The sequence below is a fragment of the Stegostoma tigrinum genome, chromosome 26, assembly GCF_030684315.1.
Source record: "Stegostoma tigrinum isolate sSteTig4 chromosome 26, sSteTig4.hap1, whole genome shotgun sequence".
Lineage (NCBI taxonomy): Eukaryota > Metazoa > Chordata > Chondrichthyes > Orectolobiformes > Stegostomatidae > Stegostoma > Stegostoma tigrinum.
Window position 1 is genome coordinate 46159246 of NC_081379.1, and position 26658 is coordinate 46185903.

Sequence of the window (26658 nt, forward strand, 5' to 3'; positions counted from 1 at the left end):
CCTGACCTCCCCATGTGCCCTATCCTGCCGGCGTCTTCATCACCTACTGGACCATCCTGGCCTTCCTTCTATATCTGGTTGGACCTTCCTCCCAGCTTTACATCCACTTTGTGCCCCACCTCCCTGCCAAATCAGTTGAAATTCCTCCCCAGCCACAAGAGCAAACTTCCCAGCAAGGATGTTGGGCCCACTCTGGTTGAGGTTCGACCCATCCAGATTGTTCAGGTCCCACTTACTCTGGAAGCTATCCCGATAATCCAAAAGTAAAGCCTGCCTTACTGCACCATCCCTTTAGCCTCACATTCATCAGTACATAAGAGATTGGCTCAGAAGTAGGCCATCTGGCCTCTTGACCTGCTCTGTCATTCCATAAAGGGAGGCAATGGCCTAGAGGTATTATTGCCGGTCTGTTCATCCAGTGACCCAGATAATGTGCTGGGGGCCCAGGGTTCACGTCCAGCATAGATAGTGGAATTTGAATTCAATTGGTTAAAAAATCTGGAATTAAGAAGGTAATGATGACCACGCATCCATCGTTGATGGAGGAAAAACCCACCTGCTTCACTAATGCCCTTTAGGGAAGGAAACTGCCATCCCTACCTGGTCTGGCCTACTGTGACTCCAGACCCACAGCAAAGTAGTTGACTCTTAACTGCCCTCTGGGCATTAAATGCTGTCTAGCCAGCAATGTCCCCATCCCGTGAGTGAATAAATAACATCGTAGCTGATCTTTTCATGGACTTATTCTCCAGCCCACCATATCCCTTAATTCCTTTGCTCTTCAAAAATCTATATTTGCCTTAAAAACATCCATTGTCATACCTTCTTATTGCTATAGTCAGCAATGCATGGCACTGGAAGTAATCTAGAGATTACAATTTTAGTAATCTTGCTCTTTAATCTACGACCTAACTCTCTAAATGCCTGTTGCAGGAGCTCATTTCTATTTTACCCATGTCACTGAGCTCTAATGCTGATTATCCCAAATGCCTTATTTTGAAAAATCTTGTTCCATTTTCTTTTCTTTCTCTTGAGACTTTTACTCACCGACTCAAACTTTAACCAGAGGTGATTGAAACTGAAAGGGAAAACAAATCAGTCTCTGTGTCACGTCAAAGCTGCTCAGTGATACAGCAGCAAGCAACTACTGATAAAGGAGCCAGAAAAGCAAACAGGAATGATGGAGAATAGAAGGTAGAACTCCACAGAAAATCGATCACCGTTTCTAATTGGTCACAGAGCTTCCCTCAAACTCAATGGGTTAGTCATTCAGAGCTAGCACCTTATAGAGTTTCACCCATGGTTAGTTAGAGTTAATAATATCCCATAACCATTAAACCAGGCACATATAATCTCAGTTAAATAGTAACTTTTGGCATAAAGACTTTGCGATTGATCAAAGTTCAGTATAACACTCCTAACAAAGTCCTCCAATCTCTCATAATCTATTCCTCCTGACCCTCAGTCCCTCACTGACTCCCAATCCTGATCCTCACTGACTCCCAATCCTGACCCTCACTCCCTCACTGACCCCCAATCCTGACCCTCATTGACCCCCAATCCTGACCCTCACTGACCCCCAATCCGGACCCTCACTGACTCCCAATCCTGACTCTCACTGACTCCCAATCTTGACCCTCACTCCCTCACTGACTCCCAATCCTGACCCTCACTGACCCCCAATCCTGACCCTCACTGACTCCCAATCCTGACCCTCACTGACTCCCAATCCTGACCCTCACTCCCTCACTGACTCCCAATCCTGACCCTCACTCCCTCACTGACTCCCATCCCTCCTAATTCTTCCAATAAATCATTTTCTCTCTCTGTGGAGGAACTTCCTGAGATCAGGATCTCAGGAATAGAAAGCATGGTCTACAATAGTGGAGTGATTCTACATGGAGATAAAAAGAGGCCAAAGCAGAGAAGCAAAGATATAATTGTGGAGGAGAACAAGATTACAGAGCTAGGGAGAGACAACACCCCTTGTATATTTCCAAACAGCTTCTACTCTCTGTTTTGGCTTGTGTTGGCTGTTTAGATTATATCAGGAGAGATTTATGGGCAATATAACAGCATTTGTTTACACAATAAATGTTGTGATCTCCCAGTTGGCACCTACATCGTCAGCTGAATGCATTCCAACCCTCTAGCAAAATCACTCTCAGGACAACTGATACAACTAATTGATCACAACACATTGCGAAATGCAGCTTCCTAAACCCTATCTCCACAACTTTTCATCTCCTTCTCTACCTGCTACTCTGCTGTAATATTTGTGCTTAAATTATACAACTCCTCTCTTTTTCACCTGAGAGTCAAGGAGGTACCATTGATTGTTCTTTGCCTCTTGCCTCAACGTTGCTTCCTAGCAGCTAAAATAGAGACATTTTTCCCTAGTTGCTGACTCCATCCCTCGCCCTGGTGACAATATAATCTGATTGTGTGCGACCTCACTGTTATATTTGACCCTGATATGATCTTCTGACCTCATGTCCCCAACATCACTAAATTGTTTATTTCCACCTAGAATCATAGGAACCCTACAGTGTGGAAGCAGGCCATTCAGCCCAAGTCAAACTTCCAAAGAACATTCTACCCTGTCCCTGTAACTCTGCTATTCCCCATGGTTAATCCACCTAGCCTGCACGATTTAAACATGGTCAGAAATCACATGCCAACAGTTTTATTTGGAAACACAAACTTTTGGAGCATGGCCACCTTCTCTGAGAGCTTGCATTTCCAAATTAACCTATTGGACTGAGGGATTTCTGACCTGGTCCAACCCAGTCTCCCTCCACATCAATTTCAACATGGTCAATCCACCTCACTTGCACATGTTTGGATTGAGGGAGGAAATCAGAGCATTATGAAGGAAGTCCGCACAGACACGGGGAGAATGTGCAAACTCCACACAGACAGTCACCTGAGGGTGGGATCGAACCCGGGTCCCTGGTGCTGTGAGGCAGAAGTGCTAACCACTGAGCCACCGTGCCGCCCCATTGCCTCTGTGATGTAACATGACTTTGACCCTGGTCTCCATTCACTTGCTGCTGAAAGCCTCATGCCTGCCTTTGTTACTCCCAGATCTGACTATTCCAAACGTGGCCTGGCTGTGCTCCCACGTTGTGCCTTCTGTAAACTCAAGATACTGTGGATGTTCAAAGAGACTGGAAGTACAGGAATGCAGACATTATGCTGCGGTTATACAAAACCCCACTTGGAGTACTGTGAGCACAGGAAGGATAGATTGGCCTCAGAGGAAGTACAGTGTAGGTTCACAAGAACGATACCTGGGCTTCAGGAGCTAACCACTGAGGTGAGATTATTCAGATTCGGCTAATTTTCTCCGGAATTTAGGAGGTTAAAGGATGTTCTGATCAAAGTCTTTCATGATATTAACAAGGAAAGGTGAGGTAGATAAAGATAAACCATAAGCATTGTCTGGGGATTCTGGAACTAGGGGGTATAGTCTGAGAATTAGGGCCAGTCCATTCAGGAGAGATGTTAGAAAACATTTCTCCAAACATAGGGTGGTAAAGGTTTGGAATTCCCTTCCACAAGAGGCAGTCGATGATGGAGTGGTTGTTAATTTTAAACCTCACGTAGATACATTTTTGTTAAGCAAAGTTATTAAGGGTCATGGGCCAAAGAAAGGTAAATGGAGTTCAGCCATAGATCAGCCATGATCGCATTGAATGGGAGGAACGGGCTTAAAGGGCTGAATGGCCTACTCCTGTTCTTGCGCTCCTATGTAAGATCATCCAAACATCTCAGTCGCAGCAAGTTGAATTCCCTGTCTTAGATTGGATCCTGGTAAAGCCACACCTTTAATTTAAAATTCCAATCATTGTCTGCACATCCTTTCCCTACATCCACCTTTTCCCACTGAATCCCATCCTTTCAAAGTGTATTTACAGTGAGAAATGTTTATCGACCTGTAGCAATGAAGACGTTGGATGCCTTCAAGGCAGAGATCGACAAATTCTTGATCTCACAAGGAATCAAGGGCTACGGGGAGAGTGCAGGGAAGTGGAGTTGAAATGCCCACCAGCCATGATGTAAATGGCGGAGTGGACTTGATGGGCCGAATGGCCTTACTTCCACTCCTATGTCTTATGGTCTTATGGTCTAAGATGATTGGGAGTTTAAGAGCATTTGAAGTAAATGGGGTGACTGGCATTGATACATATTCAGGGATAGATCCACATGGGCAGCAAGGAATAGAGTAAGATGAAGGGGAGGTGATGTCAAGAATAGATCAGTTGGGCAGAATGGCCAATTTCTGTGCTGTGTGTTCTGTGTAACTATAATAAATGATCCATTGATCAATACGCGTGAGCTCCCTGACAAGATCCCACTGTTTGTCTTCAATCTCATTATTCATTCAGTTGACGTGACCAAAAGTAAATGACCCACAACCCCCATCAGATTCTGCAGTTGCACTAGGTCTTCACGAGTAATTTTAATAAGGTCTTAATAAGCAGAAAAGGCCTAAAACTGGGGCTTACTGACGAAATCTTGGGTCTCACCATTGCAGAAGAGGAGATGCCCCCTCCCCGATCACTCTAGAGAAATTAAACATGTAAACACAGAAAATAGGTGCAGGAGTAGGCCATTTGGCCCTTCGAGCCTACACCACCATTCAATATGATCATGGATGATCATGCAATCTCAATATCCCATTAGCACCCTCTCCCCGTAGCCCTTGACCCGTTTAGCCACAAGGCCCACATCCAGATCCCTCTTGAATATATCTAATGAACTGGCCCTAATAGACTTCTGTGGGAGAGAATTTCACAGGTTCACAACTCTCTGAGTGAAGACATTCTTCGTCCCCTCAGTCCTTAATGGCTTATTCCTAGACTGTGACTCCTACTTCTGGACTTCACCAACATCGGGGAACATCCTTCCAGCATCTAGCCTGTCCAGTCTCATCAGGATTTCCTCTGTATCTGTGAGATCCCACCCCCTCGTTGTTCTAAATTCCAGCGAATATAAGCCCAGTCTGTTCAGTCTTTCCCCATATGTCAGCGTCACCATCTTGGGAATATGACTGGTGAATATTCGCTGCACTCCCTCAATAGCAAAATTGTCCCTTTTGTGACTAGGAAATAAAACTGCACACAATACTCAAGATGTGGCTTCATCAGTGCCTTGTATGAATGACATTGCTAATACTCAAATCGTGCTCTTAGGGCCAGCAGGCCATTAGCTTTCCTCACTGCCTGCTGCGTCTATGTGCCAACCTTCAGCGACTATTCAACCAGGACATCCAGGTCTCGCTGCACCTCACCTTTTCCTAAATTGCCACCATCCAGATAATAACCTGCCTTCCTTTTTTTGTGATAAAAGTGGATAACTTAAGATCCCGTTGGAAAAACAGGAATCTTCTTATTGATAACACTTTTGCACCTTCAAATTATCTACTGTGCTTTCTGTTTGGGCATTATCAGCAAATTTGGAAACTACTCCCGCCAGGCCTGTATTCAGATCATTGATCTACACAATGGTTTTGGAACATTGCGCCATGAGGAGCAATGGTTGTACAGTGTCCTGTATCTGCTTTGTGTGTCAGGGCTGACCACGACACATTGCTCACCTTAATTCCTCCCTTACTCTTAATTCTGTCCCGAGCCAATCAAATCCAATTTACTATCCTCTCTATTTTTCTTTCTTTTTTCCCACATCAAATCCCTCACCCCATTCCCTCAAGCCACACTTACCCCAAGTCCAATTGAAAGACCTCAGTCTAACTATCCAAATATCCATGGGTATGCTGTCAGGAAGTATTGGGAAAACTCAAGTCAAGAGGGATCAGACGGACAAACTCCCCGGTAGTTGGAGTCAAACCTGGCACATGGGAAGATGGTCGTGATTGTTGGACGTCAATCATCTCAGCTTCAGGACTTCTCTGCGGGAATTCATCAGGGCAGTGTCCTAGACCCAACCATCTTCAGCTGCTTCATCACTGACCTTCCCTCCATCCTAAGGACAGAAGTGGAGATGTTCACCAATGACTACACAATATTCAGTGGTCAGCACATGCTCTTTGGACCAGGGGATCAGTTTCTGTGCTGTATAGCTCCATAACTGTATCTCCCACAAACTGTTACGGGAGACTCTTGTGTCTGGTACCTTGTCTAAAATCATCTGAAAGACCACTTCAACCGTCCGCTGCTTCCTCTGGGGTGAGGCTGATAATGATTTTCAGCAGGCTTGGCTTTTTTGCAAACACAACCATTTTTTCATAGAAATCATAGAGAATAGCGGCAGAAGTAGGCCATTCAGCCCTTCAAGACCAAAACTGCACACAGTACACCATGTGTGATCTTACATAGGTCCTGTATACAATGTAACCATGCCTCCCTGCTCCTGTACTCAAATCCACTATGAAAGCCACTGCGGAAGTTCCCTTCTTCACCAACTCCTGCACCTGAAATTCTTACTTTCGGTGACTGAACGTGGCAAATACTGGCAATATCCTAGACTGAATTTGATGGGAGACTTCCAGAAAGTCATTGTTTCCCAAGACATGGTTCACTATTGCATTTACATATCCACATTAACCTTTATTTACCCTGTGGTGTGGATAGAGTCTTCGAGTCAAACCGTAGAGAAACTGACCCTTCAGTCCCACCGGTCTATACTGACCCTAATCCAAAACTAAACCAAGTCCCACCTGCCTGCATTTGGCCCACGTCCCTCCAAACCTTTCCTATTCATGTACTTATCCAAATGTCTTTTAAACATTGTAACTGTGCCCACGTCCACCACTTCCTCTGGAAGTTCATTCCACACATGAGCGACTCTCTGTGTAAAAAAGTTGTCCCTCATGTCCTTTTTTTAAATCTTTCTCCTCTCACCTTATAAATATGTCCCCTAGTTTTGAACTCCCCCACCTTAGTGAAAAGGCATTTGCTATTCCACTTATTTATGCCCCTTATGATTTTATGAACCTCCATAAATTCACCCCTCAACCTCCTCTGGCCCAGTGAGGAAAGCCCTACCCTACATTTCTCTTGGAATTGTGTCAATATGAATGATCTCTTTGACCTCTCTGTTCCATTATTAATGGAAAGTTAATGTGTGTGTTGCTGGCAGGTGGATTAGCGGCTGTGATCTACACGGACACATTGCAGACCGTCATCATGGTGGTGGGGTCCTTCATTCTGATGGGTTTCGGTAAGTTGACTTCTTCACTCTCCACTATGTTGGTGCATTGCCCCTTTCCCTGACAGCTGCCTGCACTGAGTGACCCTAAGCAGCGACATTTAAGCTGACAAAAGGGGCAGCCTCAGGATTAAAGCTTTATACACAGCATAGAAGAATTGAACAGGAATGTGGCCCTTCCCCATTGGGTATGCTGCCTTCTTCTCTTCATTCTCTCTTGAGAAGAGGGCAAGACCAGCACCCTTCCCTAAAGAACATTGGACCGAAAGGCTTGCTCGGGCGTCTCACATGCCAGATAAGAGTCAACCATGTTGCTGCGGTTCTGGGGTCACACATAGACCAGGCCTGGTAAGGATGGCAGATTTCCCTCCTCAAAGGCCATGAGTGAACCAGGTGGGTCTTTAGCAATAATTGATCACAGTTTTTACTGCCACCATCATTGAAATTATTCCAGATGTATTAAGTGAATTTTGTAGTTCACTTTCCTCCAGAATTCAATCTGTTTGCTCATTCTAAAAAAGATCTACATATGAAGGGTCCTGATCTGAAACATCAACTTCCCTGCCCCTCTGATGCTGCCTGGCCTGCTGTGTTCCTCCAGCTCCACACTGTGTTATCTCTACATATGAACACAATATTAGTTCTGAACGCAAAGTCAAACAGAATTACCAGCAGTGGGCAAGGGATTTTTGACTTTTCTATTTGTTCAATCCATGAATGTCTCCAGAAGTCACCGCATCGCCCTTCTAAAGGAAGGTAAACATCTCTTCGAGAATCATAGAATTCCGACAATGTGGAAGCCTGAGATATCCACACCAACCCACCACAGAGCAACCCACTCAGACCCACCTCCTTCCCCTGTCCCTGTATCCCTGCACTTCCCATGAGCAATCCATTCAACATTTTGGCAGGAAGTTTAGAGGCATAAACTATTTTCCAAAATGGGGAAAAGCTTTGGAAATCTAAAACACAAAGGCGTTGTGGTTTAGGAGTTTTTTTCTTTATTCGTTCATGGGATGAGGGTGTTGCTGGATAGGGCAGCACTTACTGCCCATCGGGCAGTTAAGAGCCAACCACACTGCTGTGGGTTTGGAGTCACATGTAGGCCAGACCAGGTAAGGATGGCAGCTTCCTTCCCTAAAGGACATGAGTGAACCAAATGGGTTACACTGACAATCGATTCATGGTCATCATTAGACTCTTAATTCCAGATTTTTATTGAATTCAAATTCCACCATCTGCCATGGTGGGATTCGAACCCAGGTCCCCAGAAGTTTATTATTATGGATTATTGTTATATTATTATGGAATTAACAGCCTAATGATAATATCACAAGGCCATTGCCTAGGGTTAAGGTGAACATTCAGGTTCAGTTAGTGGTTAGGATGACAAATGCAATGTTAGAAATCACACAACACCAGGTTACAGTCCAACAGGTTCATGTGAAATCACAGGTTTTCAGAGTGTAGCCCCTTTGTTCACTTGATGAAGGAGGCAAAGTTTCAAATAAACCTTTTGGACTACAACCTGATGTGGTGTGATTTCTGACCTTGTCCACCCTACATTAAATACAATGTTAGCATTCATTTCGAGGGGGCTGGAAAACAAGACTGGAGACGCACTGCGGAGGCTGTATTAAGCTCTGGGCATTTGGAATATTGTGATTAATTTGGGGCCCTGTATCTAAGAGAAGATGTGCTGGTCTTGTAGGAGGTTTATAAGAATGATTCGGGGGATGAAGGGCTGGTCATACAAGGAGTGGTTGCGGAGTCTGGGTCTGTACTTGATGGAGTTTAGAAAGATGAGGTGGGGGGGGGGAGCGTGGCATCTGATTGAAACTTACAGGATACAGAGAGGCCTAGATAGAGTGGATGTGGAAAAGATGTTTCCATGAGTAGGAGAGACTAGGACTTGAGGGCATAACCTCTGGATGAGGGGGTGACCCTTTCGAACTGAGACAAGGAGGAATTTCTTCAGGCAGAGGGTGGGGAATCTGTGGAACTCAATGTTGCGGGAGGCTGTGCAGGCCAAGTTACATGTGTTTAAGACAGAGATAGAGAGGTTCTTGATTAGTAAGGGGGTCAGGAATTATGGGGAGAAGGCAGGAGAACGGGGTTGAGAAACAACGGTCATGTTAGGGTGACATGGTGGCTCAGTGGTTAGCAGTGCTGCCTCTCAGCGCCAGGGGCCTGGGTTCAATTCCCAGCCTTTGTGACTGTCTGTGTGGTGTTTGCACATTCTCGCCGTGTCTGCGTGGGTTTCCTCCGGGTGCTCAGTGCCATGACGTGCAGGTTAGGTGCATTGGCAATTACTAAATTGCCCATTGTATCCTGCTTCTTTGAAACTGGCAGAGCCATTTGACTATGATATTAAGCCAGGTAGGCTTTGGCTCAGATGGGCATAAAACATACCATAGCATTATTTTGGGAAAAAGAGAGTCCCTTCTCATGCCCCAACCTAATTCTATCTATCAATTAACATTGTTCAGACCTTAGAGTATAGGAGTTGGGAAGTCACGTTGAGGTTGTCCAGGACATTGGTGAGGCCTCTTCTGGAACATAGGGTCCAGTTCTGGTCTCCCTGTTATGGGAAGGATATTATTAAATTGGAGAAAGTTCAGAAAAGATTTACCAGGATGTAAGGAATGGAGGTTTTGAGTTTTAAGGAGGGCCTGGATAGGCTGGGACTTTAAGCCCAGGAGGCTGAGGGGTGATCTTGTAGAGGTTTATATAATCATGAGGACTGTAGATAATGTGAACAGCAGGTGTTTTATTTCGGCTAGGACAGGGAATTTCAGGACTAGCCGGCATATCTTTAAGGTGAGAGGAAGAAGATGTTAAGAAGACTTGGGGGCATTTATTTTTGCATGGTTCTTATGTGAAATGAACTTCCGAAGGACGTGTTGGATGTGGGTACAGTTAGAACATCTAAAAGACATTTAGACAGGTTCATGAATAAGACGTAGTCGGAGTAACCCGTGGGCCATGTGCAGGTAAGTGGGACTAGTTTAGACAACACGGTGTAGAGCTGGAGGAACACAGCAGGCCAGGCAGCATCTGAGGGGCAGGAAGGCTGGACAGGTCCTCCATCCTCCCTGGACTGACCTATCCCCTCTCTACCTCCCCACCTACCCTCACCTCTACTGGCTCCATCTCCGCCTCCTTGACCTGTCTGTCTCCTCTCCACCTATCTTCTCCTCTATCCATCTTCTACCTGCCTCCCCATCTCCCTCTCTTTATTTCAGAACGCCCTTCCCCTCCCCCATTTCTGAAGGAGGATCCAGGCCCGAAACGTCAGCCTTCCTGCTCCACACAAAACACTTAGTTCTGATGGGACTCCAATTTTCAATATGTTCCATGGTGGATCTCAACTCAAAATTCAGAGCTGTGTTCCTGCTCTTTTGCTCCCTGATTTTTCCATATGGCCAAATCCAGTGCATGTTGCCTCAAGTCAGTGAAAAGCTTAAGGTGAGACAGAGATGTATGGGCTGGACACTGTGGTGTTGTCATTCTCCATACTCCCACTGTCAACATACAGCAGAAGATGGTGGTCCTACTACTGGTGCGTTTCTCAGGAAATTGCTCTGAGCGAGGCCAGCGAGTCTCAGTCAGTTCAAGGTGCAGGCCAACCACGGGTGCACCCGCAAGGTCAGATTTCAGGCCTGGCCTGTTTTTACTTCCTGGCCTCATCCTCGTATATTCAGAGAGCAGTCAGAGACCGGCTGGCATCGCACAGAGGCTGGCCAGTTGGTGAGGAGGCCCTGGTGGTGAAGAGGCCTTCATGTTGAACAGACCTTTGTGGGCCAGGGAGGGATGGCGAGAGATTTGGGCCTACCTTTAGCTGACAGGAACACCATGGCGACCATCTTGTTCAGGCCTGAGGTAAAATTTCAATGGACCCTCTGGTTTCATACAAGTCTGTTCTGTATCGCCAATTTTAGATTTTAGATTTAGACTTTATTGTCACATGTACTGAAGGACAAAAGTACAGGAGTACAATGAAAACTTTTCAATGTCAGCACACATGGGCACCATCTTAGGTACAAATACTTCGGTACAAGAACTAGGTACAGTCCTTGAGTTGTTAAAAATGGCAGACTGGGGGCTTCCAGAAAGAATGTTTGTGGACTTGTTTCTGCCACGCAGGATGGTTTAAAATTGCACTCCAGTCAAGGATTTTCTTATTTCTGTGCTGTCACCAATTGAGAGAATCCTTTGCATTGTCAAGAACTAACGTCAGATATTTTGTGTTGCAGCTTTCAATGAAGTGGGAGGCTATGATGCCATGAGGGAGAAATATATGAACGCCATCACTAGCCAGACCACTGATCCAAATCTGAACATCAGTGCAGCCTGTTACACACCGCGTTCGGATTCCTTCCACTTGTTCCGAGATCCCATCACCGGTGATATTCCATGGCCAGGCCTGGTCTTCGGCCTGTCCATCCTAGCGATCTGGTATTGGTGTACCGATCAGGTAAGTGGTAGACGCTGGCCATGTGTCTCATTCCTTCCGCCTTTGTTCCTGCTGTTTCTCTTTTCGCTCCGGCTTTGTAATCAAGTGCACGAACAAGATGGCGCCGAAGTGAGGCATCTCTCATTGCAGTGGCAGAGGCGCAGTGAAGGGGATTCATGCCTGGCCACTAGGCCAAAGGCCCATGACAAAGCACTTAACATGAAGGACTGTAAAAAGTTGGACACTTTTTCGTTATTTCTTCATTTTTCTGCCTTAATTCTGTTTTTGTTTTTATGTAATGGTTTTAGATGGCGCCAGAGAGAGGTGACACTACAACAGGATGTGTGTGACAATAAATAAATCAATCCATCAACTAAAAATCGGGCAAGCTGCATGGCTCTCTTTGATTTTAGCCATGACCGAGTCAATGTATTGGACCCTTTAGAAAAGGTTTCTCTATTGCTGGGCCCTGTGTTTAAATATTTCAAATAAATAGTATTAGTGAGAGTGGGTTTATTGTTCTTTTTTCATGTGTATTGAAGGACAAAAGTACAGGAGTACAGTGAAACTTTTCAATATCTCTACACATGGGGCACCATCTTTGGTACAAGTACCGAGGTACAAAAACTTGAGAACAAGATGGGAAGAAATAAGGGAAAACGTTAGAAGTTAAACATTACAGGCGTTGAGTAGTTAGAATGCTTTTAGATTGTAGTACTTAATTCAGTGCGATTTTGGCAAGTTGTTTGAGAGGCCAATTGACATTGGGAGCTGAAAAACACTGACTTTACTTTGGAATGCTGAGAGTTTATTTTAAATGTTGTTGATTGTTTAAGCGCACTGTGGGCTATCTGAAATCACCAAAGCTGCCAGAAGGTGAGCAGAGTTTTCGGAGCAGGTTGTTGGACTGGGGTTGGCCTGAAGCCTCCTCATTCGGGTCGAAGGCCTTAATGAAATGATTTCTTCCTTCAACTTTTGTAGTTTTTGTTCTTTCTTTCGTGGAATGTGAAGGTCGCTAGCAAGGCTAGCATTTATTGGCTATCCCTAATTGCCCTCCCAGTGAGAGTTCACTGGGTCATTTCAGAGGACACTTGAAGGTCATCACTGTGATCTGGAATCAGATGTCAGGTAAGGGCAGCAGATTTCCTTCCCTAAAGTGAAGGAATTAGTGAACCAGATGAGCTTTCGCAACAATCAATGATCACTATCCCAGAAACTAGTTTTCAATTGCAGACATGTTAATTGAATTTAAATTCCACTGTTTTGTCCATTTGGATTTGAACCTAGGACCCCATCACACTATTGTTACAGGACAGCAAACAGGCAGTGAAAAGCCCCAAGGGAGAGCTCTTTCATTACTCTACAGTGAACACAGTGTTGTAAATCAGTGAAAGCCGTGCAGAATGTGTGGAAGTCGGCACACCTCTGAATGTCCTCTTCTTTTTGTTTTAAAACTCACATTGGTGGATTTTCATAAATCAAAGGTGGCATTGAACTTGGGGAAACTGCTGGACTTGGACTAAATCTTTAAAGGGCTGAAGAAAGTCAGGGATAGGGATCTAAGGGGCAACTTTTTCACACAGCGGGTGGTGCGTGTATAGAATGAGCTGCCAGAGGAAGAGGTGGAGGCTGGTACAATTTGAAAGGCATCTGGATGGGTATAATAGTGAGAACGGTTTAGAGGGATATGGGCCAAATGCTGGCAAATGGGACTGGATTAGTTTAGGATATCTGGTCAGCATGGACAAGTTGGACTGAAGGGTCTGGATCTATGCCGTACAGCTCTGTGACCAACTGCTTTGGTACATCCCCATGTCTTATATGTCCTACATTCCCCTGAAACATCAGCACTTGATGTTTCGGTGTATCACCCTGTTCCTCAATAAGCAGCCAAGTAGACCTCAGCTTGACTGGCCAATTTTAACCTGGAGAATATCCAAAGCAGAATGTAAACCTTGACTTTCCCCTTGGATTTCCCCCTGTCCTTCAGAATCTAAGGAGAGGTTGTCACCAGACTAGCATGGAAGACCAAGAATAAGGAGACATGGCTTCAATTCCCAGCAATGGCAGATTGGAATTCAATATAAATCTTGAACAAAGAGCTGGCCTGATAGTGATACTCGATCATTAGGAAACTCCTCCAGACCACAAAGGGAAGGAAATCTGCCAACTTACTCGATCTGATTCCAGACCAGCTGTAACATGGTGACTCGGGGCAATAAACGCTGGCCTAACCAGCAACATGTTTTATAACAAGGAAAAAAGTCTTGAGAGTTCAACAGAATGGTTGTACAATGAGTGATGGCTGGTTTTGGTTGGTGGGAGCAGATGATGAATCCAAAATCCTCGTCAATCATTCTATCCCTGCAGTCAACCCAACGGCTCAACAAGAACCCATTATTGAGGGTTCAGTTGGTGTATGAATGGTCCAAAAACAAACCAATCATGATCCCAAAAAAGGAGGCTTCTTACAAGATTTAACACCAAGATCTCTGCTCCAGCAGTAACATGCTCCTATCTGTTACATCTCAGGTCATCGTTCAACGTTGTCTCTCTGCCAAGAACATGAGTCACGTCAAGGCTGGCTGTATCCTCTGTGGCTACCTCAAACTATTGCCCATGTACCTCATGGTCTTCCCGGGAATGATCAGCCGGATTCTGTACACAGGTAAGGGATTATCATGGAATTCTTCAAGGAGGCTCTATGAGATAACGTCAAGCTTCCCACCTAATTTCCCGCTCTCTTTCACAAGGACAAGGAGCAGCAGTAGACCGGTCACATTGTCCTACCACCCAAATTGAAAGAAATTAGTATTAACCAAGAAAAATAGTGCTGGAGAAATTAATGAGACTGAAAACTAATAACTCCCAAGGTCCTAATAATCAACATTCCAGGGCACTAAAGGCGGTTCCCAATGGAAATTGTGGATGTGTTAGTTTCCATCTTTTAAATAACTACAAATTCTAGCATAGTCCCAGCAGATTGGAGGATGGTGAATGGAACTCTGTAATTCCTTTGTTTTCTTTTCTTTTTTATACAGAAGAGCGCTTATACTAAAAGCAGTAGAAGGCAAAATGCTGGAGTATGTTATTGGGGATGTGATAACAGCATACGTAGGAAGTACCAGAGACAGTAGGAACTGCAGATGCTGGAGAATCTGTGATAACAAGGTGTGGAGCTGGATGAACACAGCAGGCCAAGCTACATCATAGGAGCAGGAAGGCTGTTAATTCGACCTAGACCCTTCTTCAGAAGTAGGGGAGAGGAGGGGGATCTGAAATAAATAGGGAGAGAGAGGGAGGCGGATAGAAGATGGATAGAGGAGAAGATAGGTGGAGAGGAGACAAACAGGTCAACGAGGCGGGGATGGAGCCAGTAAAGGTGAATGTAGGTAGGGAGCTAGGGAGGAGATAGGTCAGTCCAGGGGCACATTGTTGCGCTCTCCTCCCTAACTCCCCACCTACACTCACCTTTACTGGCTCCATCCCCGCCTCTTTGACCGGTCTGTCTCCTCTCCACCTATCTTCTCCTTTACCCATCTTCTATCCGCCTCCCCCTCTCTCCCTATTTATTTCCGAACCCCCCCTTCCCCTCCCCCATTTCTAAAGAAGGGTCTAGGCCTGAAACATCAGCTTTCGTGCTCCTAAGATGCTGCTTGGCCTGCTGTACACCTTGTGATCTCACATAGGAATGATCTTACACAAATTCAAACATGAATTTATGAAAGAGAAATTGTGTTTTACAAACCCACTGGAGTCTTTTGAGGACGTACATGGATTAGTGTAGGGGTAGATGGGCTTCGGATTGGTGTGACAGGCCGGCACAACATCGAAGGCTGAAGGGCCTGTACTGTGCTGTAATGTTCCGTGTTCTATGTATCACTAGCAGAAAAGATGAGGGAGAACCAGTGGGAGTGGTGTACTTGGATCTTCAGAAATGTTTAGCTAAAGTCCCACAACACTGACTGTTTTTCTGGCAAGACTTTTTTTAAACTCACACATGGACACCAGTGGCTGGGCTACCATTTATTGCCCGTCCCTAGTTGCCCCTTGAGAAGGTGGCGGTGAGCTGCATTCTTGAACCGCTGCAGTCCTCCTGCTGTGGGTTGACCCACAATGCCATTGGGGAGGGAACTCCAGGTTTGTGACCCAGCGACAGTGAAGGAACCGAGATATATTTCCGAGTCAGGATGGTGAGTGGCTCGGACAGGAACTTGGAGGTGGTGGTGTTCCTGAGCAATCATGAGAATGGCAGAGCACAAACTTTAGTGGGAGGTGGGTGCAGAGATACTGAGTGAGGGGTGGCACAATGATCTTGGACCATGATGCCAGGATCTGTTGCCATGATCTCCACTGCTGGTCCTCTGGGAATGGTCCTCTCCATTGCACTAGGCCTTCAACCAGTTCTGCTGAGCCCCTGGTAGGAGAATTACGGCACCATGAAGCCCTTCTCCAAAACATTCAGATTCCATCCATGACTGAGCAGGGCAGTTTCAGAATGCCAGTGCCCATCCAGGCACACATGCACCTTTTTAAAGATGGTGTGGGTGTAACAGATGGGCCCTTACAGTGGATGTTGCTGAGTTGTTCTGGGGACAGCATGCGCTAAGGTGAGATAGGAATAGGATACCAGGGATACTTGGGGATGAGGTAGGCCATTAATGAAGTACGTTTGGTGAGATACAGTGGCAAATCTTGCTGGCCCTTGTGGAGACAATCCCGCCAAAAACTCAATGCAACTTGAACTTGGCCAGAAAGAGATAGGTCTTGGCCCAGGGTTTCAATAAGATCATAGCCGATGATGGGCTGTGATACACCTTTCTTATCCACTCCTCTGATCCTATCTATCCCAGTTTTCAAAAGATTCAATGTGGAGTATCCGCATCTCCTTGGGTTAAGAAACAAGATTTATAGCCCGAGTGAAATCATTTCTCCTCAGTTCAGTCCTAACGGTATATTTTTCTGCCGTAGTTCAGTGTGGCACTGTCAATGTTGTTGCTCTATGCTAACTCTGGTTGGATGGATCCGGAACATTCAGTCACGGCCTCCTGGTGCACAGGTCACCCGACATAGATGTCACCCTTGTCATTGTGGTCTGCCCTCTGGCCTTGTGGAAAAGCAATACATTATCACTCTACGATCACAGCTGAACCATGAGCCTGGCAGAGGGCAGCACTCTCAGGTGTAGTACTGCCTCCTCTCTCAGCTGGATATTACAGAACCCTTGGTACAGCTCGATGACCAGGAGATAGTCTTCCCTTTCATCCTGTCCAACATCTCAACTCAACTTCTCAGAAACAAATCACCCACTCTTCCTCAGATGGCTGTTTGCAGGATCTCGCTGTGCAGTCATGCGATTACAATAACGATTCCGAAGAAGCATACCATTAATGGGCTGTTCGACAGTATTCATTCTAGAAAACGACAATGTTGTCGAGGAGAATATTGAGATACAGGCTACTAGACTAAGTGGTAATGAGGTTCACAAGGAAGAGGTATTAGAAACCCTACAGAGGGTGAAGATAGATAAGTCCCCTGGGCCGGATGGGATTTATCCTAGGATCCTCTGGGAACCCAGGGAGGAGATTGCCGAGCCTTTGGCATTGATCTTTAACTTGTCATTGTCTACAGGAATAGTGCCAGAAGACTGGAGGATAGCAAATGTGGTTCCCCTGTTCAAGAAGGGAGTAGAGACAACCCTGGTAATTATAGACCAGTGAGCCTTACCTCAGTTGTTGGTAAAGTGTTGGAAAAGGTTATAAGGGATAGGATTTATAATCATCTAGAAAAGAATAAATTGATTAGGGATAGTCAGCACAATTTTGTGAAGGGAAGGTCGTGCCTCACAAACCTTACTGAGTTCTTTGAGAAGGTGACCAAACAGGTAGATGAGAGTAAACCAGTTGATGTGGTGTATATGGATTTCAGCAAGGTGTTCGATAAGGTTCCCCACAGTAGGCTATTGTACAAAATGCGGAGGAATGGAATTGTGGGAGATATAGCAGTTTGGATCGGAAATTGGTTTGCTGAAAGAAGACAGAAGGTGGTGGTTGATGGGAAATGTTCATCCCGGAGACCAGTTACTAGTGGTGTACCGCAAGGGTCGGTGTTGGGTCCACTGCTGTTTGTCATTTTTATAAATGACCTGGATGAGGGCGTAGAAGGATGGATTAGTAAATTTGCAGACGACACTAAGGTCGGTGGAGTTGTGGATAGTGACGAAGGATGCTGTAGGTTGCAGAGAGACGTAGATAAGCTGCAGAGCTGGGCTGAGAGGTGACAAATGGAGTTTAATGCAGACAAGTGTGAGGTGATGCACTTTGGTAGGAGTAACCGGAAGGCAAAGTACTGGGCTAATGGTAAGATTCTTAGTAGCGTAGATGTGCAGAGAGATCTCGGTGTCCATGTACACAGATCCTTGAAAGTTGCCACCCAGGTTAAAGGCTGTTAAGAAGGCATACAGTGTTTTAGCTTTTATTAATAGAGGGATCGAGTTCCGGAACCAAGAGGTTATGCTGCAGCTGTACAAAACTCTGGTGCGGCCGCACTTGGAGTATTGTGTACAGTTCTGGTCACCGCATTATAGGAAGGATGTGGAAGCTTTGGAAAGGGTGCAGAGGAGATTTACTAGGATGTTGCCTGGTATGGAGGGAAGGTCTTACGAGGAAAGGCTGAGGGACTTGAGGCTGTTTTCATCCGAGAGAAGAAGGTTGAGATGTGGCTTAATTGAAACATATAAAATAATCAGAGGGTTAGATAGGGTGGATAGGGAGACCCTTTTTCCTAGGATGGTGACGGCGAGCATGAGGGGGCATAGCTTTAAATTGAGGGGTGAAAGATATAGGACAGATGTCAGAGGAAGTTTCTTTACTCAGAGAGTAGTGAGGGAATGGAACGCTTTGCCTGCAACGGTAGTAGATTCGCCAACTTTAGGTACATTTAAGTCGTCATTGGATAAGCATATGGACGTACATGGAATAGTGTAGGTTAGATGGGCTTGAGATTGGTATGACAGGTCGGCACAACATCGAGGGCCAAAGGGCCTGTACTGTGCTGTAATGTTCTACGTTCGATGTAACATCTTGGGTTTATGACAGGCCCTGTTTGTCTTGATCACAGCGCTAAAAGCTCATTGACATTCTCATGATCTCAATTTGTTCCAGATATCGTAGCTTGTATTGTGCCCAGTCTTTGCAAAAAGTATTGTGATGCAGAGGTTGGATGCTCCAACATAGCCTACCCCAGGCTGGTAGTGAAGCTGATGCCAATGGGTGAGTCCCAGTCTGTAAAGACCCAATGTAAAACTAACATGGAAAAGATACACGTGTGGGATTTGCTAACTGGGTCTAAAACTGGCTTGCGTGGGTCAGCATAAGAAACTAGGGGTGGCACGGTGGCTCAGTCGTTAGCACTGCTGACTCACGGTGCCAGGGATGTGGGTTCGATACCGCCCTCGGGGTACTTCCTCCGTGCAGTTTGCATGTTCTCCCCATGTCTGCGTGGATTTCCTCCGGGTGCTCCGGTTTCCTCCCACAGTCCAAAGATATGCAGGCTCGGTGGATTGGCTGTGCTAAATTGCCTGTAGTGTTCAGGGGTGTGTAGATTAGGCAGGTTTTAGGGGATGGGCCTGAGTAGGATGCTCTGAGGCTATCAAGCAATGGACTTGTTGGGGCCAAAGGGCCTGTTTCCACACGGTAGGGATTCTATGATTAAATAGGAGCAGGAGCAGGAGTAGGCCATTTGGCCTTTCAAGCCTACCCTGGCAGTTAATAAGATCATGGCTTGTGTGTACAGTGACCTCTACCCTGATGGTGAGGGCAAGTCCTCCCTACACTCCTTATACAGGTAAGGATGGCGGTTTCCTTCCCTAAAGGTCATCAGTGGACCAGATGAGCTTTTCCTGGCAATTGACAATGGATTCATGGTCATTGTTAGACTCTTAGGTCCAGATTTACCCTGGATTCAAATTCCACCGTCTACTGTGGCAGGATTTAAACCCAGGTCCTGAGAGCATCACCTGGGTCTCTGGATGAACAGTCCAGTGATAGTACTACTGGGCCATCACCGTCACCTCCCCCTGCCACAGAATTGAGACCAAAACATTGAATATTTTCAGGAAGGAGTTAGAGCAGGCTGAAGGGGCCACAGGTAACAAGGGAGAAAGCAAGATCAAGCAATGGAGTTGGATGATAGTAGAGCAAGGTTGAAAGGCCGAATGGCCTGCTCTTATATTCAATGTTTACAGAGTCACATGTTTGGACAGGTGCATTTTTTAAACATCAGTGGTGCCTTCCTGGTCATAATTACTGATTTTGGCTTTTGTGCCTCAGTTGAAGTAATTGGTTGGTTTTAAATCCTGCAGTGGGACTTGAACCCTTTCCCCTGAGGGGCTGCCCTTAGGGATCCTGGTGCAGTGACATTCCCACGATGCTACCAGCTCCTTGGACAGGAGGCCAGCCAGGAAATATAAAAATATACCAGCAACTGGAGCTGTTTGCTGGAGTTTACCTTCATTAGGACAGGGAGAATCGAGTAACAGCGGATACTACCGTAAAAGGTCTGTACAATTATGCTAGATTGCGGTCTGAGCTATGTCTTGTTTTCTGTTAGGCCTGCGTGGCTTGATGCTGTCCGTCATGTTGGCATCTTTGATGAGCTCCCTGACGTCCATCTTTAACAGTGCCAGCACACTCTTCACCATGGACATCTGGACCAAGATCAGGCCCAAAGCTTCAGAAAAGGAACTTATGTTAGCGGGAAGGTAGGAACAACGCTCCTCCAAACATTCTCCTTAAAATAACCGTACGTTCAACCCCCAGCAGACGACATTGTCTAAAGAAGGACTGTAGGTACAAAATGTTGTGTTGCCCTTTTCTGCAAGCAGCAGAAACCATAACCTCAGGTGATGCCATCTAATGGCCCCATTAATCATTTGGAGTGGCACGGTGGCTCAGTGGTTAGCACTGCTGCCTCACAGTGTCAGGGACCCGGGTTTGATTCCACCCTCAGGTGTGGATTTACACATCATCTGTGTGGGCTTCCTCTGATCTCCCCCCACAGTCCAAAGATGTGCAGGTTAGGGTGGATTGGCCATGCTAAATTGCCCAAGGACATACAGGCTGGGTGGGGTTAGCCATGGGAAATGCAGGGTTTTAGGGTTGCAGGTGGGTCTGGGTGGGTTGCTTTTCTGAGGATTGGTGCGGACTCGGGGAACTCGGCCTGTTTCCACCCTGTAGGGGTTCTGTGACACTGCCCAGATCATTGAGGTTTTTCAATGTGGCATTTGAAAACTGACAGCAACTTAGTGAGATTTATATCTGAATGAATCCTCCGTTAAAGCGGTTGGTGAACATAGGAGGGACCACATTCCTGGTGAATGTTGGCAGTTACACAAATACCTGGTAAAAGCAGGCTTGCCCTGAATCCACGGCCATGGGCATCCTAGCTGTTCTTCAGCACCTGAGCCCATCACTCTGTTTCTGTTTCTGCTCTTTTTTATACATTTCTTTCCCTTCTTCATTTACTTCCACCTCCTGCCAACGATTAGATTAGATTAGATTCCCTACAGTGTGGAAACAGGCCCTTCGGCCCAACAAGCCCACACTGACCCTTGGACCGTGCCACCCAAACCCATCCCCTTATAGACCACACACCCCTGAACACTAAGGGTAATTTAGCATGGCCAGTCAGCCTAACCTGCACATCTTTGGACTGTGGAAGGAAACCGGAGCACCCGGAGGAAACCCACACAGACACGGGGAGAATGTGCAAGCTCCACACAGACAGTCGCCCGAGGCTGGAATCGAACCCGGGTCCCTGGCACCGTGAGGCTGCAGTGCTAACCGCTGAGCCACCGTGCCGCTCAATGCACACTGAAGTCTATATTATACTTGACTCCAGGATAGGTTGCCAATCCCAGATGTGTGTCATCGCTAAGACCATCGTATTCCATCTCAGGAATGTCACCCCAACAACCCCTGCCTCAGCTCATCAACTGCTAAAACCCTCATCTAGGTCTTTGCTACATCCAGACTCAATTACTTTCAACATGACATCTCCCCATGTTCCCCACTCTTAACATACAATCACTTAGAAACAACAAATCCTGGACTTAACTCAAAGCAAGTTCCATGCACCCACCACACCCATGCTCTCTGATCCTAACTGGCTCAGCGTTAAGCAATAATAGGATTTTAAAATCCTCTTCTGTGTGAAGAAAGTGTTCAGTACACTTGACGTCATCTGCCAGCGAATTGAGTATGGGAATTGGGAAGTCATGTTGCGGCTGTACAGAGCATTAGTGAGGTCACTTTTGGAATACTGCGCTCAATTCTGGTCTCTCTGGTGTTGTTAAACCTGAAATGGCACAGAAAAGATTTACAAAGATGTTGCTGGGATTGGAAGGTTTGAGCTATAGGGAGAGGCTGGATGAGCTGGGGTTTTTATCCATGCAGCCTCGGAGGCTGAGAGCTGTCCTTATAGAGGTTTATAAAATCATGAGGGGCATGGAGAGTGTGAATACTCAAGGTCTTTTTCCCCAGCGTAGAGGGAGTCCAAAGCTAGAGAGCATAGGTTTAATGGGGGTGGGGGGTAAGATTTAAAAGGGATGTAACGGATAACTTTTTCACACAGAGGGTGGTGTGTGTATGGAATGAGCTGCCAGAGGAAGTGGTGGGGGCTGCTACAATTTCAGCATTTAAATGGTTATCTGGATGGTTATATGAATAGGAAGGGTTTAGAAGGATGTGGGCCAAGTGCTGAAGAATGGGACTAGATTAATTTAGGATATCTGGTTGGCATGGATGAGTTGGACTGAAGGGCCTGTTTCCATTCTGTATGACTCTATGGTGCTATCTTTTCCTTCAAACCCACCATCCCCTCCTATCTCTGTCACCTTCCCCAGCTCCACAAATCCCCAACATCTCCGACTCTGGCCCCTTGAGCATTCTTGGCATTCATTCCTCTGGCTTCGAAGACCATGCCTTCATCTGCCTTAGCCCTCGTCGCTGAAAACACGAAAAAAAAATGTCATGAGCTGAGATCTTAGTGAGAAGTGAGATTACTCACTCAGCCATAAAGCTAACTCCGATGGAGGGAGTGAACTCCCAGTGAACTCTCTGCACAGAAGTGGATGTCTAATTTAAAACTCACAGCCTCTAATTCATGTAGCTTAATAACCCTGCCGTGTGTTCCTGACAAGGATCATATTAACTGACCATCCTCTTAACTCCAGTCAGTAATATTGATGTATTCCATTGGCCTGTGGAGTTCTGATAGGTATCTGCATTGCTCAGTTGTTTCAGACGTGAGTGATGTGAAACCGGAGCAGTTATGGGGAACTCAGTTCACATCGTAGGGCAGTTTACAACCATTCTGCTCATTTTGGTGGTGCAACGGATGTGGAAGAACCTGGTGTTATTTTCATTCCTTACCATCTGTTCCTTTTGCATCCTCAGGGTCTTCACCTTGGTTCTGATTGGGATCAGTATTGCCTGGATTCCGATCGTACAAACAGCACAGAGTGGACAGCTCTTTGACTACATCCAATCAATTACCAGCTACTTGGGTCCCCCTATAGCCTCCGTCTTCCTGCTGGCCATCTTTGTCAAGCGTGTGAATGAGCAAGTAGGCTCCTGCTGACTTTTATTTGCATCACATGGTCTCCGCATCTCATAGAACCATACAGCACAGAAACAGACCGTTCGGTCCAAACCATCCACATCGACACTAATCTGAAACTACGTGCCTGACGCTGGCCCATATCCCTTCAAACCTCTCCTATTCATCTACTTGTCCAAATGTCTTTTAAATGTTGTAACTATGCCTGCATCCACCACTTCCTCTGGAAGTTCATTGCACACATGGACAACCCTCTCTGTAAAAAAAGGTGCCCCTCAAGTCCTTTCTTAAACCTCTCTCCTCTCACCTTAAAAATATGTTGCATAGTTTCGAACTTCTGCACCCTGGGGAAAAGATCTTTGCTATTCACCCTACCTGTGTCCCTCGTGATTTTTACCAACTTCTATATGATCACCCTTCAACCTCCTACTTGCCAGTGAAAAACATCCCAGCCTACTTTTATATCTCAAACCCTCCACTCACAGCAACATTGCTATCAAAGATAATGGGAACTGCAGATGCTGGAGAATTCCAAGATAATAAAATGTGAGGCTGGATGAACACAGCAGGCCAAGCAGCATCTCGGGAGCACAAAAGCTGACGTTTCGGGCCTAGACCCTTCATCAGAGGACATTGCTATCAACCTTTTTTTGAACCCTCTCCAGTTTAAGACTGTCCTTCCCATTGCAGGGAGGACCAGAACTGGGCACAGTGTTCCAGAACAGGTCTCACCAACGCCCTGGACAATCTCAACATAACATTCTGACTGATTCTCTTTGGTCATCCTCAACCCCTTTCCCGTCCACCTGATTTCAGCAACTTTTCTTTTAACTGGTCCAGTTCAGAGTTTCACTCTGGCGCCCGATCACTGTAGAAACATCTCTTCCGGAAGTGAAGCATAGGGCGACACTGTTAGGTTAAACCAGCTCTGCGTTGTCTGTGACCAGTCCCATCCTATTCTGTGCTCACTGATTCACACTGGCTCACACTCATTGCAGGCTGACCTCGCTAGCTTCCTTTAAGTACGAAGGCCAGAAGCCCTGGAATTTAATCCATACACCTGCCTTCTTCTCTACCTCACTTTCCTCTTTAAAAACATCCCTTTGGGTTCAGAAGAGATTTACTGGGATGTTGGTGGGACTGCAGGGTTTGAGTTATAAAGGGGGGCTGGAAAGGCTGGGACTTTTTTCACTGGAGGCTAGGAGGTTGAGGGGTGACCTTATGGAGGTGTATAAAATCATGAGGGGCATAGATAAGGTGAATGGTGGGTGTCTTTGCCCTCAGGCAGGGCACTTCAAGGTCACAGGGCATATTTTTAAGGTGAGAGGAGAAAAATTTAGAAAGGACATGAGGAGAAATTTTTATATATGGAATAAATTTTCAGAGAAAGTGATGTTTGCATTTGCAGTTACAACATTTCAAAGACATTTGGATAGGTACATGAATAGGAAAGGTTTGGAGGGATACAGTCTAAGTGCAGCGGGTGGGACTAGTTTGGTTTGGGATTACATTCAGCATGGACTGGTTGGACCGAAGGGTCTGTTTCAGTGCTGTAGGTTCAATTACCAAGTTTCTGGTCACCTGACTTAATATCTTATTATGTGACTTGCTGTTAAATTTTATTTGATGATGCTCCTGAAAAGCGTAGGAGCAAGAGTAAGCTATTCAGACCCTTTGGTCCAACTTGTCCAGGCTGACCAGATATCCTAAATTAATCTAATCCCATTTGCCAGCGTTTGGCCCATGTCCCTCTAAACCGTTCCTATTCATGTACCTATCCAGGTGCCTTTTAAATGTTGTAATTGTGCCAGCCTCCATCACTTCCTCTGGCAGTTCTCTCCATAAAATCAGTTATGCGAAAGCAATTTTCCTCCATTATCCTTACATCCTTTATGTCACTGGATTTCGGTTTTGGTCTTAGTACTCGGACATCTGCCCATCACTAATATAAACATACTCCATGATTGAATTTCCACATCTCTTTGGGGCAGAGAATTGAAAGATTTACAATTGTCTGAGTGAAGAGAAAACACCCTGCTCATCCCAGTCCCAAGTGATTTCACCCTCGTTTTGAAATGGAGAGCTACCATGGTTCTAGACTCCCCAGTTGGAGGAAACATCTCAGCCACATCTATCCCATCTGTCCCTTTCAATACTTCTGCATTGTATTGTTCATGGAGCTATCTAAATATGTTGTAAAGACTAGATCATGTTTTGTTTTTCCACTGAGTCCGATCACGAGCAACTAACCTGCACACCCAGAGTTAATGTTTCAGTGCGAATTGGACAATCTATTGAGAGGTATAAATGACACAGCGCTAGAGATCGGGTTTGCCCATGGACTGTGAAGTCCTAATTGCGCAGTGTGCCTTCGTTTTCCTCACATCATCGCCACTGGAAAAGTTGGCCCCACTGACAAGTTGGGAACATCCGGGAAAACAGCAAGAGCACATCGGGAAGCCGCCACTAAGGTGGGGTGGGGTGGGGTCACCGGGGCTGCTTTCCATCCCCCTCATCCCGTCACCGTCTTTTGATTGGGGCCTGAGGGCCCAATATTGCTAAAACAAAAGAAAATTGGTACCTTAATGGGGGAGGGGGTCTCCTGTTCCCTTAGCCCACAAGCAGCACTGTAAAGACATTTACCCTCTGTTTAAAGCTCTACTCACATCCCACCGTCTTCCAGCCTTCCTGCTGCCTGTCGGGGAGGTGTAGCACTATCAGCCCCATGGTAGAGGCAGAAATGATTCAATTGAAACAGATGGAGATCTGAGAGGGTGTGACAGGGTAAATGCGAGAAGTGTGTTCCATTGTGAGTGGGGACCCTACAACTACAAGGCATCGGCTAGAATAAGGGGCCAGCTCTATCGGACCGAGGGTGGAAATGCGTTCCAACATTCAGAGGATTGTAACAAAAACAGAAGTTGCCAGAAAAGCTCAGCAGGTCTGGCAGCATCTGTGGAAGAGGAAACAGAGTTCACTCTTCAGTTATGGGGTGTCTTCAGGACAGAGACTGATTGGTTTTTGATCTCTAATGGAAACAGGGGATCAGGCAGAGAATAGAATTCAGGCCAAACATTACCGTCGATATTATTGAAGTAAAAACTCCAGTGCATACTCCTGATACGATTACAGACCTGCATATTGTGTGAAATAGGCAGCTGATTGGCAGCTCTCCCTATTATGTATTAAAGTGATCTTCTCATTCTAGGGGGCATTTTGGGGTTTGATGTTCGGCCTCGCCACTGGCCTGTCCCGAATGATCACGGAGTTTGTGTACGGAACGGGCAGCTGTGTGATCCCGAGCAAATGCCCCAAGATTATCTGTGGTGTCCACTATCTATACTTCGCCATCATCCTCTTTGTAGCCACCAACCTGGTGGTGCTCATCGTGTCCTTCCTGACCAAGCCAA

At 46.0% G+C, this 26658-nt stretch overlaps 1 protein-coding gene across 1 annotated transcript in view; it reads left to right on the top strand.

Moving 5' to 3' along the window:
• The window catches only part of slc5a1 (solute carrier family 5 member 1), an 82744-nt gene that overhangs the window by 51739 nt on the left and 4347 nt on the right, over positions 1-26658 (top strand). The window contains exons 7-13 of the mRNA XM_048556689.2: positions 7105-7185; positions 11430-11650; positions 14162-14297; positions 18793-18900; positions 20240-20390; positions 23086-23254; positions 26457-26658. The exon at positions 26457-26658 is cut by the window's right edge and continues 14 nt beyond it. Coding sequence (XP_048412646.1) covers positions 7105-7185; positions 11430-11650; positions 14162-14297; positions 18793-18900; positions 20240-20390; positions 23086-23254; positions 26457-26658 — 1068 coding nt within the window. The remainder of the gene's footprint in view (positions 1-7104; positions 7186-11429; positions 11651-14161; positions 14298-18792; positions 18901-20239; positions 20391-23085; positions 23255-26456) is intronic.